The sequence below is a fragment of the Camponotus vicinus genome, unplaced genomic scaffold (assembly GCF_025532165.1).
Source record: "Camponotus vicinus isolate PSW18456_S1 unplaced genomic scaffold, iyCamVici1.0 SCAF_5, whole genome shotgun sequence".
NCBI lineage: Eukaryota > Metazoa > Arthropoda > Insecta > Hymenoptera > Formicidae > Camponotus > Camponotus vicinus.
In genome coordinates, this window is record NW_028141977.1 from 18,606,476 (window position 1) to 18,626,420 (window position 19,945).

Consider the following 19,945-nt stretch of genomic DNA (forward strand, 5'->3'; position numbering starts at 1 on the left):
GATAATGTAAAGGTAAACGTGATAAAGGTGAACGATATTTTTTCACACAGTTTGCACAATAAGATACCATTAAGAACGAAAAACTCTCTTGATACACATTTGTTTGCTATTGAATCTTGAAGCATTCCATCAAAAATATGTCGAATAACAATTTCTTTGTAAATATTATTTTATCGATTTGATTTAATAATAATTTTATAATAATGTTGATTAATTTTATAATAATGTAGAATAATTTGAATAATAATGTTAGTAGGATGAATACTAATTAATGCTATAATTCAATAGTAATTAATGCTAATACATAAAACAAAAGAAATTAAAGAAGATGTAAAAAAATATCCTATTAGTTAAAAATTATAATCGTTAAAAAATTGATCGAGAAAGAAAGAATTTTAATTATATATTTCATAATTATATTTTTAAAACACTAATAGATTTTTATATCATGTTTTTTGTTTAATATTTTTCGCAATAAGAATTAAAACATCTTGTTCATTAATCCTAAATTAGTAATACGCGTAATGACTTTCATATCTAAATATTTAAATATTGTCATATTTAAATGTTGTTTCTTATTCAATTTTATTCTTTCACTATTATTTATTTCTTAGAATAAATATAAAAAATATGCAAAATATTAATATATTTCCTTTCAAAATTTGAATTATTGCAATATATTCCAAGTATGTGAAAATTTTAGCCATCATTGCCAATAACAATATTTCGAGACACGTTATTATCTTAGAATTAATTCGATAAAATTTTTATGTAATGACAAATATTTCATGTCCTGCCACTGTACCCACTCAGGTGATCTTTCTGTTCAGAAAAGTCCAAAGACATCAGCAGCATCGTGTACCTAATTCCGAACCGCCGGCAGTATCAGCATTCATTCATATCGTTCCGATACGTGAAGCTGATCGCCATTCGGACGAGAGGAGATCGTCATTGTCAAAGGTGCCATCATCGGCGCGCTTCTCGTAACCCATCATCGCTAGAGCCTTCAGTCTGTCACGTGCGTTCCCCAATTTGAAGGAAACCAAAGAGAAGAAGGATAATCGCCGTCATCGTCCTCATCATCCTCGTCGTCGTCATCGTCATCGTCGCTACGTTTACGTCATCCTCGTCTCGAAGGTTTCCTCTGATAATGCGTTAGTTGCGTTTAGTCGAAAAGAGTATGAAAAGAGAAGACAGAGAGAAAGAGAGAAAACAAAGAAACAAGTTTTCCTTGTTTTTATATTAATTCGATCAACAGTTTTTCCAATAGATTCGCCTTTAGCAGTCAATCCCAGTTCTCCTTTCCTGCTATGTCACAATGAAGCTCTCTTTATGTTCGCGTATTCATCGGTCTTTTTCCTTCTCACCCCTTCCCTGCCGGTTCTCTTCTCACGCGGCAAAAACGAGATAACAGGAGGCCTCGCGAATGAAACGGGCTCTGAGAAACATGAAAGACGCTTGTGTGTCTAGAAGGAGAACCGTCGATTGGAGATACGCATGCATCATCGATCAAGCGACATTTTCGATCGACGCTCTCCTTCCCCCTTTCCCCTCCCTATTTCCGATTGTCAAGAGCATGTCATCGTGAAACGCGTTATCGCCGGAAACATGGCGGTACGTCATCCTTTGCGTATCCGCCTCGTTACAGCCCGAGCTCGACACCTAATGATGTTATTTTGTGTAACGCGAAGATGGCAAATGATACGTGCTATCCGTATTCTCTTATCGAAAGTACGGCGTATGAAATCACAGGAAAATCCATTTTCCTTTACTGTGATTTGCACACTGAAAATTTGGAAACGAGTGTCACTTTTCGGAGTCACATTCTGAAGGTGCGTTTCGCTCGCTGATCCGATTTCCTATATATCTGCTTATACACGAGAGATAAACCGCTGACCAAAACATTTGTATACACGTGATATCCAGATATTAGATCGTAATTTCCACGCGCTAATGAATTACGAGAATACGTTTCTAAAAGACTAGATAGCACTAATTTATATATTAATATTTGCGATAATTTCTAATGGTTCCTATGGAACACATTTTGCAAAGAGAACTGTCTCAAGTTTCAAACGAATTTTTGTAATCTCTTTTCCTCGGATAGAAAAGATTTAGCGTGGATAAACTGTTTTCACCAATAAGAAAAAAAAACAGTAGATATTACTCATGAGGAATTAGCACATGTGCTAATTTCTATTAAATATCTCGACCAGCGGTTTAACCCTCGGCTTAAACATATCACGCTTATTTTGAGCAACGTTTTCGACAATTCTACACTACACCTCTCTGTATCTGGACAGTCATGAGGAATCGGCTAGGTGATGTTTCTCCGTCACAAAAAAAGCAGCGTATCGCGAAGTGTCAAATTTGTCGCTCGAGAATCGCCGTAGCTTAGGGTAGATTGCACTAGTATTGGTTAACCATGATCCGTGAAATTCTCTTTTCACGCGTGTAAAAGACAGCAATGCATTTAATAATGTACAGTTAGAGGCCCTAGAGAGCCTATAATGTAATTAATTAAGTATTCCCCTTCTTCTCTTATTACTCGTCAATCAGATATTAGTTGACCAATACTGCTGGTGCAACCAACCCTCGATTTATTTACGATGATTAAGATATCGACGTGTGAGTAATGTGATTTTTATAACGGGTACTTTAATAGAGATAAAAAAAAGATGCTTTACATACTCTCTCGTTTGTAATAATGACGGCTCATTCGTGAAGGTATTTCGACCAATAGGTGTTCAGTGAGAGAAACAATCAATTCTTCCAGTATTTCTATTTAGCTGTAATTAGCGGGATATCAATCGCGATATAGCGAGGTGTAGACAAAGCGATTGTGTCTTTTTATGGGCATGACGCGAGACGGTTTTCTTTCTTTCAGAATGTGACCGAGAGAAGCGACGACGATTGTCCAAACGCGCGTCATGAATATTAAGAGTAGATTTAATTACGAATAATATACGCGAGATATACATAAATAGAGTCACTTCTAGTCGATTTATTTTTTATCTTCACCGAATTGATAAATTTGCTTTGATCTTCGTGTTGCACAATATGTCATTAGCTATTGGATGCGATGATCAATAATAAATCTTCAATCGCAATTCGCGCGCCTTGAATGACAGTTGTTTCGCGTCTTCTGTAATCTCGACGAACCCTCGGAAAAAGTAATATCCTGTCTGTTGTTTCTCAAATACTCGACAAGTATAACTCCTCTCGTATTTCGCAAGTTTTGAAAATTTTGCCACACCCAATTGTATATATATAATTGATTTAATTTTGTAAATCGTACTTGCAATTGATAGAAATTATTTTTAATCTTACTTTTCATCGCTTTTATATTTTTTTTAGCAGTTTTGAATCTTAAAAACCATGTATCCTTAAATGCCTGCGCAGATCATCTTTCGCTGTTTTGCGAGATCATCGTTGTGCATAAAACGTGATATTGCGAGATATGGTACAACTTACAATATTTTTTCTGCCTACGCAATTTTCTCAAAATTCACCTCAAATTATACAAGGGTTCTCGAAATCGAACATGCGAAAACTGTATCATTTTCGAAACGATTAACCCCAAGGTGGATGAAGCAAGAGAAGGTACGATAAGTGGAGAAGGCAACAAATAGTGAAAGAAAGTGCGACTGTACGTATATATGTGTGTGCGCGCGCGTGTGTGTGCGTGTGTGTGTGCGCATGTGTGTGTATGTGTATGTGTATGAGAAATAAAAGGAGCCATTAAGCTGCAGCAATAATATAATATATAGGTGTGTTATGGAAAAATAATTAAAAAATATAATCTCATTGGACGGAATGAGTAAGAATGAGTTCAATGCGATGAACGATATTGTATGTACACGGACATGTATACATATATACATATTAAAAAATATATATATATATATAAATATAGCTAGATAGATAGAGAGAGCGAGAGAGAAAGAGAGAAGGAGAGAGGTGTCATGTGATCGAGGAGAGAAAAAAATAATATTAATAACGACAATTATATCGGCAGCCTATTATATTACTCCTCGACAGATTAATGTATCAGGCGGAGTGTTGGCAGCGTTAATGTTAATGTTTTGTTGAGTATATTACAATTATTACGAACGTTGAGGTGCATACATTCTAGAGAAGATTATGAGTTAATGTTTGAAGCGAAGAGGAAGTAGTAGAAAAATGAAGGGAGAATATAAATCGGTGGACGATTACGATTTATGCAACGCACGATTTAAACTGTGCGTCGCTGTAATAATTAATATTAAATAATAATTACGATGATTAAGAAGATATTAAGATCACACCTTGCATTGTACAGAAAGCATAATAATTGTTAGATTAGGTAGAGAGCAAGCATTACGATCTACTATCTAATTATAATCCACAATACGACTAAGATGGCTAAGATTTAATCGCGTAATCCCTCTGTCACGAGTTACGACGGTCGTCGATATAGATACATCATTCTCTCTGATATTTATTATCTGATTAATCAATGAATTTCGTTGAAGAGAGGATGTTTTTGCGCTCATTCGTGTCGTTGAGAAGCTCCACGTTACTCGCAAGAAAAAAAGGGAAGATTTTCTTTCAGTCAAGTTGGGGAAAATGAAGAAGATATGCATAAGAATCGCGCGGACGTGAAAGTGCGTCCTTCTCGTTTCAAGCTATGATTTCATCTCTTTCGCGTTGTACTTTTCTCGTGCTTCATCGAGTCGCCTAACTTAACGTATCGCATAAAGTCTTACACGAGAAAGATGCAAACATTTTCCTTCTTATCCTTCCCTATGATTTAATCCGCATGGGTTTTTATCATGGGTATATCCTATATTTTGCGTGCGATCGTTTTATTTTACAAAAATCGGTCGTCTTTTCGTAACAGATCGTCGTGACGAGAAATCTCTGCTTTCGGAACTACCCGATATAAATCCCGCTAAATCCGCAACGCGGACGCATCTCCTCCGACGCAATCTCGGATTTCGTAATTTTAGCTTTATAGCGAACTCTTCGTGGTAGGAATTGAATAAACCTACACCTATCGTCGTCAATTTCTTATTATTAGATGAAAGCAGGGAGATAGATTCTATATGAGTGACATTGTAGTCTTATCGGTGCACAACAGCCGACTGTACGTTTAAACGAATCTGGCCTAAAGATATAAAGGAACATCGTTCGCGTCTCCACATTGTTATTGATCGATCGAACGATGTCATCCCGACGTCCACCTTCGGGATCATTCCAGCTTTCAGATCAAGGTTGGACGTCCCGATGTCCATGTTTCAGTCTCATCTTTAATCTTTTAGTCTATATGACTTTAATCGTTTTTGATCTCGTTTGTTTTAGCATTCGGAATTCTTTCTTTTCGCGCTCGCGATTTCGTCGTCGCGTCACATCATCAGTTAAGATGCAAAAGAGCATAATCGGAGCAGGCGAACCTCGCAGCATTGACAGAGTTGTGTCTTATTATAGGATTGTAATATTGGTGACATGGTTGAGTTTTAACGTCGCGAATGTGCGAAACGTTCCGCGTTTCGTGTACATTCTTCTTGCGAGCATCACAATTAGGTAGCTAATCGCGGAAGTTGACTCGTCTTCCTTGAGAATCTCTATGTCCCGAGAGCATAAGCTGCTCGCTTGTGTCGATACACGAGTTATAAGAAACATAACGAGCATAATAAGCCCGGTCACACAATATTTCCGTGTTCTCGATTATATTTATTCGTCGCGATTAGCTAGAGTATATATATACGCGGGTGTTCGAGTAGAAAGAAAAAGAGAGAGAGAGAGAAAGAGGAGGGAAGAAACTGGAAAGACATCGTTTAATCATTAAATAAGCTATTTTATTGCATTTGTACGTAGAATAGGATAGAAAGATTGCAGATCGATCCAAGAATCTTCGGACACGCGAACCATTTGCGGATGTGTAGACACACGCGTGGAAGAGAAGAAAAGAAGAGAGAAAGACACGTGTGATCAAGAGGGATCGATCTGAACGTCCGTTGATTGATGTCATGTCGGTGCAATTATTAAATACGAGAGAGGCTACTTTAATAACCTTATGAGTGTCAATTCCAATTTCAAGTGTAAATCGTAATTTCGCGAGAACTTTAAAAGAAAAGAACGAGAAAAACAAAGAGTTGATACGGCGTCAAACGACGAAGCGGGAGAAGAATCTTAAATGGTTTTAACATAAAAAATAAGAGTCGCGCGCGCAAAGTTCTGATGACGCGCGGTAAAGTGAGATTATTGATAAACTTAATTTATCGAAACTGAAAAAAAAATATTAGGAACGAAAGGGAGAGAGAGAATGTGTGTGCGAAAGAGAGCGAACGAGAAATATATATATATATATATGTTAAAAAAAACAGGAACTAAAAATTGTAGCATGTGCAAGAGAGTAAGAGAGACAGCGAGAAAGAAAGAAAGAGCGCGCGAACGAGAAATAATGGATACTTTTTATCGTAGGTATTTCATATATAGCGAGAAAGCATAAAAATAATAAAAAAAGCATACTGTATTAACAAGAATACTTACTGAAGGCAACTCTAAGTCAACGGTGTTTTTTCTGCCTATAACGTATAACCAGCGTCTTGCATCCGCTTTTGTGAGCGAGCGGATATATAACTTCTTTCTCCGTGTAGAAGAAACTCTAAATGCTGAATGAAAAATCGAGAGAAGGAGCAAAGCAGACGCGTCGATAAAATCAGGCATCCTTGCGTTCTTGTCTCTAATTAACGATTAACTACTATTACTACTATTACTATTACTACCTATTATTATCATCATCATCATTAACACTGTACAAAGATGGCAATAATTTTAAGAGATTCCTCCCCTGAGAAACACATTCCCCTCTCGTATAATCGTACGTTCGCTCGAGGACGAGCGAGATGGAACGACTCTATCTCGTCGACTCCGAACGAACCTGCCCTTCCGGCCCTATAGCCAGGATAAACTCTACGAGTCGGAGAGAACGCAGCCAACGACATCCGGACAACAAAAAATGTCCAAGAAATATCCGAAAGACTCGTCGTATCGTGCTGTTCAGTCAGTTTTCTCTTACACGATTATATATTAATTGTTCAGTAAACAGAAAGAAAAAATCGATATCTAAAAAGATATAAAATAAGAAACAATAAAAATAAAATTGAACAGCAATATATTTTTATATTTAAAAATTTATTTCACCACTTTGATTGAAAGTGTCAAATTTTAAAGATTTCATAAAAGGAAATTACAGGAAAAAATGAAATCGACATGTTCATGATATTCTGATTTCTGAACGATAATTATTAATTTGTATATAAATAATAATTTTATTTTTTGTTAAATTGGAATATATAAATAGATATATACAAATTATATATGTATGTATATATGTGATTTTAATTCAAAGAAAATCTTTTTTCTTAGCATAACTACTCAGGATTAAAAAAAATTTTAATCAATTAAAATTATTTATACAAATCTCATGAAATGTAAGATTTTAGCAACATTGGTTAATTTTGAGAGATCAGAGTTTATATAACTAAATTATCCGTTTCTGGCACTATAATTAGAGAGGAAGAAACATAATTGATCGATTAAAAATCAAAAGGTGTTGATAAAATCGATATTTCTTGAATTTTTGCTATTGTTCGGATGTAGGGCCGACAAATTCAGTAGTGATAATATGTGATCAAGTGAATGTGCGCCCTTTCGTCGTGTAATCAGGCATAAAGGAAATATCCCTCTGTGAGCGTAACGGTAGGCCTCTAGCCGATCCGGTGAAGAATTTCAACTGCCTTCGGGAACAGCTGTAAAACTAATCTTTCGTACGCTTATTGCTTTTGAAATACGATTTTTGCGATGCATGGGAAATGCAATATCGTTCTTATCATTTTAGACAGTGTACAATTTTCACAAATGGCTAGTAAAAAAGAATTTACTGCAGAAAAATCTCCAGGATGTACCGAATGCAGTTAGAAATCGCCGGATCGCACACATCACGAAGAGTAAAAGAAAGATATAAAAAGAAAACGCGTTTATCTCGACCGGATTCGAGGCGGCGATTCGTATCAGAAAGAGCAGTTTCTGACCTCAAAGTCGCGGTTTTATATCATCGTGATGACGAATAATACACATAAGCTTGAAAGATAAATTTAAATAATATCAAAGAGAACTTATACTGTACGAAGACTGAAAATGCGAAGAATCATTTAAAAAATAAGGCGCCTGAAAAAATTGAGACATTCAAAAAATTAGTACATCTAAGATATTTAAAAAAATGGATATCTAAAAGATTATGGGAAATTGAATGATCTAAAAAATTAAGCCACCTCAAATATGAAGGAAAATCACAATATCTTATTCTGAAAATAATTCTGATGATTCTCATAAAAAAAATTCTTAATTTGTAATTTTTAAGATGCGACTTGTCCGCTCTTTTTGACGCGAACCGCCAGCTTCCGCTCTAGTCGCACTTAAAAAACATCGACGATGTTAGAATAACGACTCTCGATATTCACGCATACATTCGCAAAAGCGACAAAGAAACAAGGAGAAGCCAAGCGTTCACTGTACAATTATATTCTTTTACGTTATAACAATTGAGTAGTCGGGTAGCATATTTTGCATTATCGATAACAACAGTAGCGTGTCACTTGTCTTAATCCCTAATTTTATATATCATTGGAGATAAGTAATCCGCAAGAATAAAGATTATAATCAGCACTGCAGTGAAGTTATTATACATCTGTAGATAACCGGTCCGCAAGGAGAATTCGAAAAACCGACACGATGTTCAATGTATTTAATGATCTTCTCAAAGGATGAAGAATATATGAATATATGGGGAATAAAAGAAAAAAAGGGAGCGATTATAAGTTTCTTGAATCCTTTCCTTCAATTTCCTCCATGAATACGAGATGAATACGAGATATTAATAAAAGACAGATAAAATGCAATCGTAAGAAGTGGAACATTGAATTGATTTGTATATATAGATTTGTATATTTGGTATAATTCCTACAAAATATAATCGTAATATATACTATGTAGGAAAGTTAATTCACTAAATAATAAAAATATTGCAAATAAATAATTTTCACACATCTAATTAAATATCATACATAATGGAAAGCGGGCGATAACTACTTTGAGTTTTCCATAAAATATGTACAAAATATAAACAGACATTGCACTAAAAGCGAACTTGGAAATGCGAGAGATATTATTGTGTGTCACACATATAATACATTCTTATTACATATTAGGACAAAGTACGGAATCCGTTGGATCCGTCACTATTTTTGCTCGACTGAGCAATCCGTCCTCGAATTGACCATCGTCCGCGATCTGCCATTCTGGGCCGCGAAGAGCCTTTTTCCGTATAAAACGATTTACTAGTTTGGGATTTACATAAGACATAGTTAATCTGCAGCCCCAGGATAGAAGCGCTAAGGGCTGCAAGGATAGAATAATAATTACCAAAGATAGATAATAGCTAAACTTTTAAGAATAATATATATATATATATTATATATTATAAGAATAATATATATTGTAAGGACTAAATGAGGAAAATTAGAAGATGTTAAAGAGAATATTAAAATTAATAGTACTATACTTACACGTTCCTCATCCAGGTAACTGTATGGTGTGATAATATGTCGCCAAAGACACTTATTAACCAGATTTCTTAAACGTTCTACTTCCAACGGATTCGCGCATGGATGATACAACATGACAATCGCTCCATGCTGTTAACAGGATAAAATAGGATAAACGAATAAATAATACTTTGATACCAAATTCACAAATAATACATTATAACGATATTACCTCGAGACTATGCAGCCATCTCTGTTTCGGCACATATTTGTATTCTCCATAAACTGGCCACAAAGGTCTATGTGGACCACTATAAATCATATATAAATATTAGGAACTAATAATGATGTTTATAAATAACAGTAAAATATAATTTACTTACTAAATAGGAATGTCGTCATCATATTCAATTTTTTGGTTCATACATTTGTGAGCAGCCTGGAAAAATGCTTTGATTAAAATTTATATTGTTAATAGTAAATTTTTTGTTAGATTCACTAGTGCGCACTGGTGCACATGCACATTAAAGATTGTTGTATGTAAATTTACACAATAATATAAGGAATTAAAACAGTAAAATAATTAACATCATGAATTATTGTTATTAAATACAAATAATGATAACAATAACTTGTAATATTATATTTTACTATTTTAAATACTTATATTATTGTGTAAATTTACATACGACAGCTTTTAATGTGCAGCAGTGTGTACTAATGCATCCAACCAAATATAAATAACCAGTACATGATAACAACATATAAAATATTTTTACCTTATATGTCTTTGGAATATTTTCACAATAAATCCTCGGCATAATATTGCTCGGTATAATTTTATGACCATAACATGTGTATTCTGCAGGGGTATGATCCCAATCAATAGTTAAGTTAGTCTGAAATTTTATCGTTATTAAAATACATATATGATAATTCAATTAAAAATGTTTGAGTACTATTTCTAGAAATCTCTATTTATAAAAACAATCTATATGATTGGAGGCGACATTAACCTTAGCATCATCACATTCTGAAACATGACCCATATACATTTTGTGAGGAAATTCTGTAATAGATTCATATTCATATAATCGTTCATTTTTTGGCAATATGTTAGGCAATAGTGTTGGATCGCCTGGTCTGTCGGGCATCCAACGTCCTGGCCAAGGTAACTCTGCCACAGATCCATATTTGTATGATTGCTGAGTCTTTGGCAATACTTTAGGTGGTGGTGTCGGATTGTCAAGTCTATCAGGCATCCAACGTCCAGTCCAATTCTCAAGATCATCCTCAAGATTTCTACGTTTCTCTTTGTTGTTACCTGTTGTCTGTTTGTTGTTCTCACTGTTGAGAAGGTAATGCCTAAAATATTGAAGTGCCTCAGACGGTTTCATCCTTTGCACGACATTCTCATTCTGTTCCTTAAGTATATCATTATAATCTGTAAAACAATTGAGGGGTCATAACAAAGAAACTGAATAATTTGATCTATTATTTTTAAAAGGTATATAAATTAATCAGCAAAATTTTTTTGAAAAAATGAGAGCTTAGCATTCTCTAAATGCAAAAATTACATTATTTGTTAATACTAAACATATATTATTTATTGTTTAAGGATTTTTTTTATTTATTAACGCTAGACATATTTATATTGCGTAAGGATTAAATTATTTGTTAATGTCAAACACATATTATTATTTATTGAAAAATAGACGCTTTCCAGACTTCAATAAAAATTTATAATCGATTCAATTTCTACCATTTATTGGAATAACGTTCATCAAAACGTGCATGGTGTTTGACAGGAAATAACAGAAAAAGACGCAAAACAAGCTGTCATTCCTTGTTCTAGGTTAGAAATGTCAACACGATTGAAAAGACTTATCAAAAACTTTTTTTACAATACCGTTGTATCTGTATAAATGCGTGTCTACGAAGCTCGCTGTCACGAAGACGCAAATCACCAAACCGAAGCCCAACCGAATCATTTTGTTTCGATCGCCACGTCCTAAAAAAGGGTGCGATGTTTTACTTGTAGCAAATCATCTGTTTGCCATGCGCGAAGAATGTGGGAATGTGCTTATGTATCTATTCAAAAATGATGGTTTTCGAGAAAAGTATGTATGAAAAAGATAAATATATATAAATTTATCAAATTTTATATAATAGCATAACACACATAAAGCACAAGTGTATATAAAAATATTTATTTTAAGAGTTTCGAGTTAAAAAAGGGATACTAAATAAAAAATTATTTGAATGTATTTAAAAATGAAAAAGAAAATGGACGCAATAAAATCCTGTTCAATTTTATTAGTCATCTTATCAATTAGACATAAAACATAAAAAATAATTCAATTATTCAAGTTCAGCTATAAATATTCAGTTAGAAATAATTATTTGAATAAATATTAAAAATAAATATTAAAAATTATATAAATTATTCAATTTATTTATACAAAATTCGATTTTCATTACCTGTAGGATATCGATATAATAATAAAAAAAATCGCATTTAAACAAATAATTGATATCGTACATTCTACGGCATAATATATGCGTAATCGAACAATATTTATAAAAATGTATTTAGACAGTCAAGAATCCACGGTGTTAAAAGGTAGAAAAATGTCAAGTGTGTGAGTGGCTTCGGACACTGTCGTGGACAACGTAACGCTTCGTCTCGTCATTAACGTAGCGTACCCTCTTATAATTTGATTAATTAACTCGGCGCGCCGTTTGATAGTTGCATCAACCCTGCTCCCTGACAGTCCGCTCTTTCCGATAGTTTCATTTAACTATCGATTTGCCATCTACTTAAATGGCAAGGTCACCTATCCGTCGTGCTATCGAGCACCTTTTAAATTCCTTTCTTACGATTGTTCATGTTTAGGATTCTGTTTCGCGTTATCAGATTAATCTGATTATTGTTAATCTTGTTATTGTTGTTATTGCTGTATTCTTGATTAAACAATTTATTCTTGCTACAATTTTTCTCGTCCTCATAGTCTGTAATTAAATAATCAAGTTGTTAGACACCTATTTTTATCGATAAATTATATATTTAAAGCGTACCTTAAATTTTAATTCCTACCATTTTTTCAAATTTAAATAAGCTATATTAATTTTACAAATATTTATGTAGAAATATTTATGTAGAATTATTATACATACATATGGATAGCTTTATTTTTTATAAAACATCATATCATATTTTATATGAAACTAAACTTGTTTTAAAAAAATAATTTTTAAATCTTATTAGAAATATTTAATATAGTTGTGTTGCTTCGATATAAATGTGGAATATTTATGTACATGATTTTTATGTCATAATACATAATAATTGGTGCGCTAGAACTATATCGTTCTAGATATGCAGATTCGCTCAATATTCAACGTCAGGCGCCGAAATTGGACGGGAAAACATTCATTAATGTAGCTTAGAATGTTACGAATTGTCCGGCCTCATAACGCATCGGCTACTGCATTTATAAATGTCGCACGTTATTAATCGCCGAGCAGCGTAATAATGTTATTGCGCGTAGCCTCATTTTCAATATTTGAATACCCGTGAGAGAATGAAATTTACGATACTACCTACGCATATGCAGTTTAGCTGCAGATGAAATTGTGCGGAACGACCTTGACGTTCGCAGAAGCCGAGGTCGCAAAGTTTACGCGTTTACGCGACAACGAGTTTTATTTACGGGCAATAAATAGAGACACGTTATTACACGATTAAAAAACGAGCAAAAGGTGTCCCATGAATAAATAAAGCGTCTTTGAATAAAGACGATTAATTTTAAACTATTTTTTTGTAACTCCGTTAGAAAAAAATTGTCTAATATGTACATCAGTAATAAAAATTAAGTTTTCTAAAGTTTTATTTAATTATTAATAATTTTCAGAAAGATATTGTTATGTTATAATAGAGAGATAATTGAACAACTACATTATTTCTTTACATTTCTACTTTTATGGAAAAAAGAGTGAAACTTTTTACATAGTTTTTTAAAAAGAGTTACTTTAACATTTACATGTATTGAAAAACTTGCTATTATTTTTTTCTTTATATTTGAAATTCTGACAATTTTTTCTGCGAGTTAGAACGGAAAGTTAGTAACCGATTGTTGTATATACGGGGGAAAAATAACATTTTAATTGGTCCTCGTAGAGATATCTATCCCAAACGTGATAGCGAAGACGCTGAGAGAAGGTGGTGGATGAAGGCAAGAAGAAAATATTCGGATGATAGCTCTCGAGGGATAAAGTTACCAAGTCGGTGCTTAACTCAAAGCACTTCCGATGTGCCACCCAGGAGCTATTATACGAACAGCACTTTTTCTTCGCAAGATTTTAACAACGGTGACCATCTGAAGGTTGGCGACCTCGCCTGATTCACGTCTATATCCGAGGTAAATGATGATTTTCGACAAACGATATCGTTTGATGTCGGTTGATTGTGTATAAAGAATAATCATTGCAAAAGAATATCATCACAACATATTTCACTGCATCTAAAAAATTATTTTAAACATAAAAATAATTTAGAGAGCTCGTCAAAACTGTCTCTCCTCGAAGATGGATAATATAACACAAAATAGATCTATTAATCAAAGTATAAATCATATATGTAACGTCTTCGAGAACTCGTGAATTGTTTAATTACAAAGATAATTAATATAAAATATATTAAAGAATTGCGATTTAATAGTTTTTCTTAAAATGTTTATAAATAGATCATTATTAGTTTTTTAATAAAATTTACGAGTATTTATACATCCTGCAATAATGAAATAATACACACAAAATACACATATATTCTTTTATTAGTCTCGTATTATACTCTCGGATAATTACTTAACTAGTCTGTGTAATACCGGATTACCCTCTTTTCGATATACAATCTTATCAAGTGTTTATCGAGCAATTGAAGAGGAGATTATTACGTAGGATAGCGCGTAAAATTTTTTTATTGATTATATTTTATCAAACGCTTTCAAGAAAGCACTAAATTTTTTTAACTCTATTAAATTTTTATTAACTCGAAACTTGAAAGATTTTTTTAAACAGCGATTAAATATTTTGGATTTATAATATACTGTAAAAAGATTATTTTATATAATACTTATGTATTAAATCTACTATATGTGCTCATCAGTTTTAATATCATAGGTTTTCGGAAATCCTAACACTTATTATATTAAAATTATCAATTTATAGAATTTAAGCATTAAAGATCTTTAAGTTTGAGTAAATAATTGAAAAATGTTGAATAAATTGTTTATATTTTTTTCAAATAAATCAAATTTCCAACTTCTTAATAATATGGATCCTAATAGATTTAATCAGAAATATTCCATAAATCTCTTAATTTTTACAACACAATTTTTTCTAGGAATTGAAAATTTCAATAACTTAAAATTACGAATGAAATGAAATTTTTCTCAAATCATGGTATACGGTTATACTGTATTAGTCTGATAAACTACATTAAAAGATAGCTTCTTCTTACAACTTAATTAGAAGTTTCTCGAAGTTATTACGTGATAGTATAGTTTGGTGAAAGTCAAAATTGTATTTAACTGAAAATAACTAGGAGAAATTAAGACTCCTTTGTCTCTGGCTTTGAAAAGAAGAATTAATTTTTACTAAACTGTGTTTGTTATCAGCCATTCAGCGATTAATCGATCAGCCGCGTCGGTCGCGACACGCGTCAGCATCACTTTTATCAGTGATACGACTGCACGGAGCGTAGATAGTGGAAGCAAAGTACGGCTAAGCTGCCGGCAATACGCCCACCTGGAAGGTAAACGAAAGATCAGCCCGAGCGCAAACACATACACGGTGGCTCGAGTGGCTTATATCCGCGCTCGAGGGCCGGAATGTCGCCCATTGATGATATCCCCGTACGTGCTTTCTGGGCATTCGCCCAGAAAAGAGTTAGAAAAAACAATGGAAATGGTCAATCGCGCGATTCTCGTTTTGAGAGCCATCCGCGTAAAAATTACCGTAGTGAGAGAGCCAGAAATAGAAATCCCAGAAAAACTCAACTCCTTCTCTCTAAATGAAATTGTGTGCCGTTGATGCGAGAAAAAGATCCGGAAAAAAGAGTTCTCTCTTTGTCTCGCATGTAATCATATCTATTCTCGTAAATGGTGGCTTGATGGTATCTCTTTGGTCTTGACATGTAGAATTTCTTGTCAAAAGGAAAGAAATTTCCGGAAATATGGCACTCGCTGCATTTATCATGTTAATTTTCCATTTACGGATATTAATATTTAAATATTGCATTGACCTAGATATTTTCGCTTAGATTTTAAGTAAAAAGACGACAGAAAAAAAGAAAAATGAGGGAGAAATAAGAAAGAGATAGACAGAGAGAGAAAGAGAGAGAATCAATCTTCGTAAATGCATAACTCCCATGTACATGTTCTCTTTTCTAAGATTATCGGATATAGCTTTCACAGTCATTATTCTCAAGCCGCTTTATAGTTGACATGTTTGTTATATATATATAACTTTTATAATCAGAGTCTATGCGTACATAAAGTGCTTTTGCATAATAGATATAAATATATGCATCGCGCAAATTTTTGCGAATTTGCGATTATCCACATAAATTACTTGCTTGCAAAATATTTTGTATTACGATATTAAAAAAATTTAGCCTATATTTCTAGCTTAAGAATTTTAAAGTCGTAAAATTGATAAAAGATGGAATTATAATATTACTATTATATACGTCTGATAAAAAAACGAATCAATTTTAAATTTTTTACGTTCATTTATTGATTACTTTTATTATAACTTCTATTTTTAATGAGTATACATATGTTGTCGTTCTCTTTTTTTGGATATAACTTTAGTTTTACGCATTTAAAATGATATAATAAGTCACTCTTTTCGGCATAAAAGCAAAATTGATAAGATTACTAACGTAAAGTACAACTTTTTTCGTTATGTATACTAATTTTATGATTCTATAAAATGAGATTCTAAAATTTTATAATAAAATTATATACCTACCAAACTTTTATTTCTATCAACTTGTATACATATAATGTTAATTTTGACTTTCCAATTAATTTAATTCAAAAGTTCAGAAGATATATTATCTGTTAAACTTTTTTAATTATTTTATCTAATTTCGAAATTGAACCTCGCAAATGTACGTACATATGTGTATGTGCTCTTCTTTTCTCTCTTTCCAGGTACCCCTATACTTGTTTCCTGTATAATCACATGCGGTTAGAGAGCAGAGTAAAGATGCATGCACAGGCATCGACACCGAGCGATGGTGACGGACAACCAATATTGTCGAGGCAAGAGAGCAAACAGCGTTTGAGTGTTTGCTCCTGGAAACCGTTAACGCTCTCCAAGCGGGGTTTTAACCATGCTCGATCGACCGACGAATGCATGCGTAATTTATACGATGTGTTGACGACAGAGAGACCATGGGGCAGTCGGCCCGAAATAAATCCCCTATAAAATTTGAAAAATTGCGTTGCGCGATAACATGAAAAATGGCTTCGTATGTGCGCGATAAGCGAATCACGCGCGTGTACTTCGTCATTTTTATTTCTTCATTGTTGTGTGAACTCCCTTGCACAAAGAGAAATTGTTTGAGGTACACAGCTGCGGCAAAATTGCGGCGAAATAATTTGCCTCTCGAATTCATGCTGGATAGAATTTTGCGGAAAATACTAATTCAAGAGAGGATTCTCGTACCGATATGAGTAAAAACAATTAAAATTTAAACTCTGATATTATCAATTACATTTTGCTAACTTTGTTTGAACTTTCATGCAGAGTTTTCACACTCTTGTCCTGTAACTTTTGATCTATAATTTTTTTGTTATTTTTTTTTCGATCAAAATCTGATGAATCGATACAAAATAAAATCCTATTAGAACTTTCGAATTAAATAGAGAATATGAAATTTTACTCGTTTAGCCTCAATAGTAAGAATTATTTCTTGAACAGCTTACTTTTTAATGATATATGACTACAAAAATATTATATATATACAAAATACTTTCATATTCAAAGTAATTAATTCAAATGATCAAAGGGAGGTTTAGTCGATTAGTTGTGTTTTTTTTTGAGAATCAATATGGTTATCGAATTTTGACCTTCTCTCGGGGATGTTTTTGTCGTACGTGAGGTTTATCGTTAAGTGGTACATCAAGCTGTCGTAACGACAAAGCGACGTACACGTACGTACCTAATGAGATTAGAGGCGCATTCGGGCCCGTTGGCTTTCAAGATTTAGCTCTGACCGAGTCTTGCTAGGCTGTGCAGTATTGGTTTTTCGTGTACGCAATCTGCGATGCGTAACTCCCGATATGAACACCCGCAGACTCAGGCAGCTTGTCGTTTTTATGGATATAGCTTGTATTCCTTGCGCTTATAAGCATGTAATACGGTGAACTCTTTCAAAAGCGTGCAAGCTAGATTCGTCTTAAAAAGCTCGGGCGTCCAAACTAGATTTAGCTCCTAATAGGGAGAGAGGATGAGGAAAAAACAAGGCCATTTCTGCGCGCGAGAGAGAGTAAAAATTTATTTTAAATTTAATTTAAAAACTCTTGCGATGTTTAAAAAATAAAATACAAATTTGAAAATAAATATATATGAAGATCGCATTTATACCGTGATAGTGCTTGAGGCATTTTGCATTTGTTTTCTTTTCTCTTTATTTATTTCTTATTTTATAATACGCGTATCAATAAATAATATGTATAATAAACGTATCAATGAATAATATGTATAATACACGTATCAATAAATAATATGTGTTTGTTTTTTTTTCATCTTTTGTTTAAAATTTCGCAGTTATCACATCCAATACTAATTTTGATTTTATTTTCAACATTTTAAAATGAAAATATTATGTTTATGTTATTAGAGGCAGAGAAAGAGAGAGATACATTTTTTATTAAAACTGATTAAATTTAGGATTGGCAGTACAGCTTATGTAACATAATTAAAAAAATTTTATCGGAAAGCTGATAACTATAATTTGTTTTCTTATTGTTGGAATATTTACGTTCAGAGAATTTGTTCATCCAAATAATGCGAGAAATATACGTAGTATTTACGATATTTCGTATAATTCGGAATCCTTTACCTCGCATGGGTACGCGATGGATGGCGCTTTTAAGGTAACATCTGATGCTGAAGTAAATATCACTTGAAAGTTATAAAGAGGAACTTCTCATGCATTTCTATGAATTTCCAGGAATTTGATATACATGGATACGCGTGTACGCGAAAATACCTGTATTTAAACAACTTGCAAAGGGCAAGGCAAAGAAACGCTCAACTATCAAAACTTAGAATATAGTTGAGTAAATTACGCAGTTATCCCTTTAACATACATTTTACAAGACTTATTTACAAGACGTTTATTTAATTGATTCTGTATTATTTGTTATTTATCGTATATCATCATTTTTTACGATATGATACGAAATTAATAGCATAGAACATTATGTACTTAGCTAATTATTTACCTAATTATGATCGAAACTTGTATGAGTAAAATCAGTAATGATTTAAGAAATTATTATTTCTCTTCGTTTATTTAGTACGCAAATTTAATATATGATATATTTCCATTTTTTAGTTTCCCTGTATCTTATTACATATTTGTTGTGATAATATAATAATATATATATACATATATATATATACAGGGTGTCCCAGGTATCTTCCAAAAAAAAAGGCAGATTCTCTGGCCAATTTAAAAACGATTTTTCCTCAGCGAAAATGTCGAGGAAGATCATTATTTTTTGCATATTCCCAATTTTTGTCATCATGTATCTTTCTAACTAAGCCTTAAATTAAAATTCTATTAAAGTAAACTTTACCTAAAATTAACTAAAGAATGTGACTTTATTAATATTTTATTCCCATAAGCCTTAGTTTGCGAAAAACCCTTTATTTTCAATCGTTTATAACTCGAAAACTATTAGTGCCGCGACATTTTCGCTGAGGAAAAATCGTTTTTAAATTGGCCAGAGAATCTGCCTTTTTTTTGGACGGAAGATACCTGGGACACCCTGTATATATATATATATAGAAAACTTTATATCAGCATTGTATTTAATGTAGCATTTATATCAGCGATTGTTTTTAATAAATAGAATGATATTATAAAGATTTTATAATACAAAAATGACAATTTGAGAGAATTGAAATCTGAATTATATAATGCTTGAAATCAAATTAATTTAAAATGTTTACATGAAAATGACTATAATAATAATAATATATACAAGTAATAATGTTTCATTAAATCTTTTCTATATAAACGAAGGGTCAAAATTATGAAATGTCAGAAGAAC

The 19,945-nt window shown here is 32.8% G+C and overlaps 2 protein-coding genes and 1 long non-coding RNA gene across 7 annotated transcripts in view; 2 read left to right on the plus strand and 1 right to left on the minus strand.

The window, feature by feature from the left end:
- Syx1a (syntaxin 1A) overlaps positions 1 to 9,034 on the plus strand; it is a 79,622-nt gene extending 70,588 nt beyond the window's left edge. For all 4 annotated transcript variants that reach the window (XM_083100735.1, XM_083100733.1, XM_083100736.1 and 1 more), the window contains one exon: positions 831 to 9,034. The gene's annotated coding sequence lies outside the window, so the exon portion shown is untranslated. The remainder of the gene's footprint in view (positions 1 to 830) is intronic.
- LOC145972266 (uncharacterized) lies at positions 8,968 to 11,669 on the minus strand. Its single transcript, XM_083100731.1, has 7 exons — positions 11,500 to 11,669; positions 10,607 to 11,034; positions 10,370 to 10,489; positions 9,974 to 10,029; positions 9,823 to 9,901; positions 9,612 to 9,740; positions 8,968 to 9,444 (listed from the first exon to the last, which is right to left on the minus strand). Exons 1-7 carry the CDS (start codon positions 11,579 to 11,581, stop codon positions 9,244 to 9,246), a joined length of 1,095 nt encoding a protein of 364 aa, XP_082956857.1. The 5' UTR covers positions 11,582 to 11,669; the 3' UTR covers positions 8,968 to 9,243.
- Positions 11,375 to 17,290, plus strand: LOC145972269 (uncharacterized). 2 transcript variants are annotated; one of them, XR_014439114.1, is made up of 3 exons: positions 11,375 to 11,710; positions 13,771 to 14,011; positions 16,811 to 17,290. It is a non-coding gene; the product is annotated as an uncharacterized LOC145972269 (long non-coding RNA). The 2 variants fall into 2 exon arrangements; XR_014439115.1 differs by lacking the exon at positions 16,811 to 17,290 and adding an exon at positions 15,269 to 15,482.
- Positions 17,291 to 19,945: the final 2,655 nt, after the last annotated feature.

What these genes read in the sequence shown, in the direction of transcription:
- LOC145972266 (XM_083100731.1), bottom strand. Translation starts at nt 11,581, where the DNA reads ATGATTCGGTTGGGCTTCGGTTTGGTGATTTGCGTCTTCGTGACAGCG. An exon ending in GATGACGACATTCCTATTTA is followed by an intron (nt 9,902 to 9,973) that starts GTAAGTAAATTA and finishes TATGATTTATAG; the next exon opens with TGGTCCACATAGACCTTTGT. An exon ending in GTTACCTGGATGAGGAACGT is followed by an intron (nt 9,445 to 9,611) that starts GTAAGTATAGTA and finishes CTATCCTTGCAG; the next exon opens with CCCTTAGCGCTTCTATCCTG.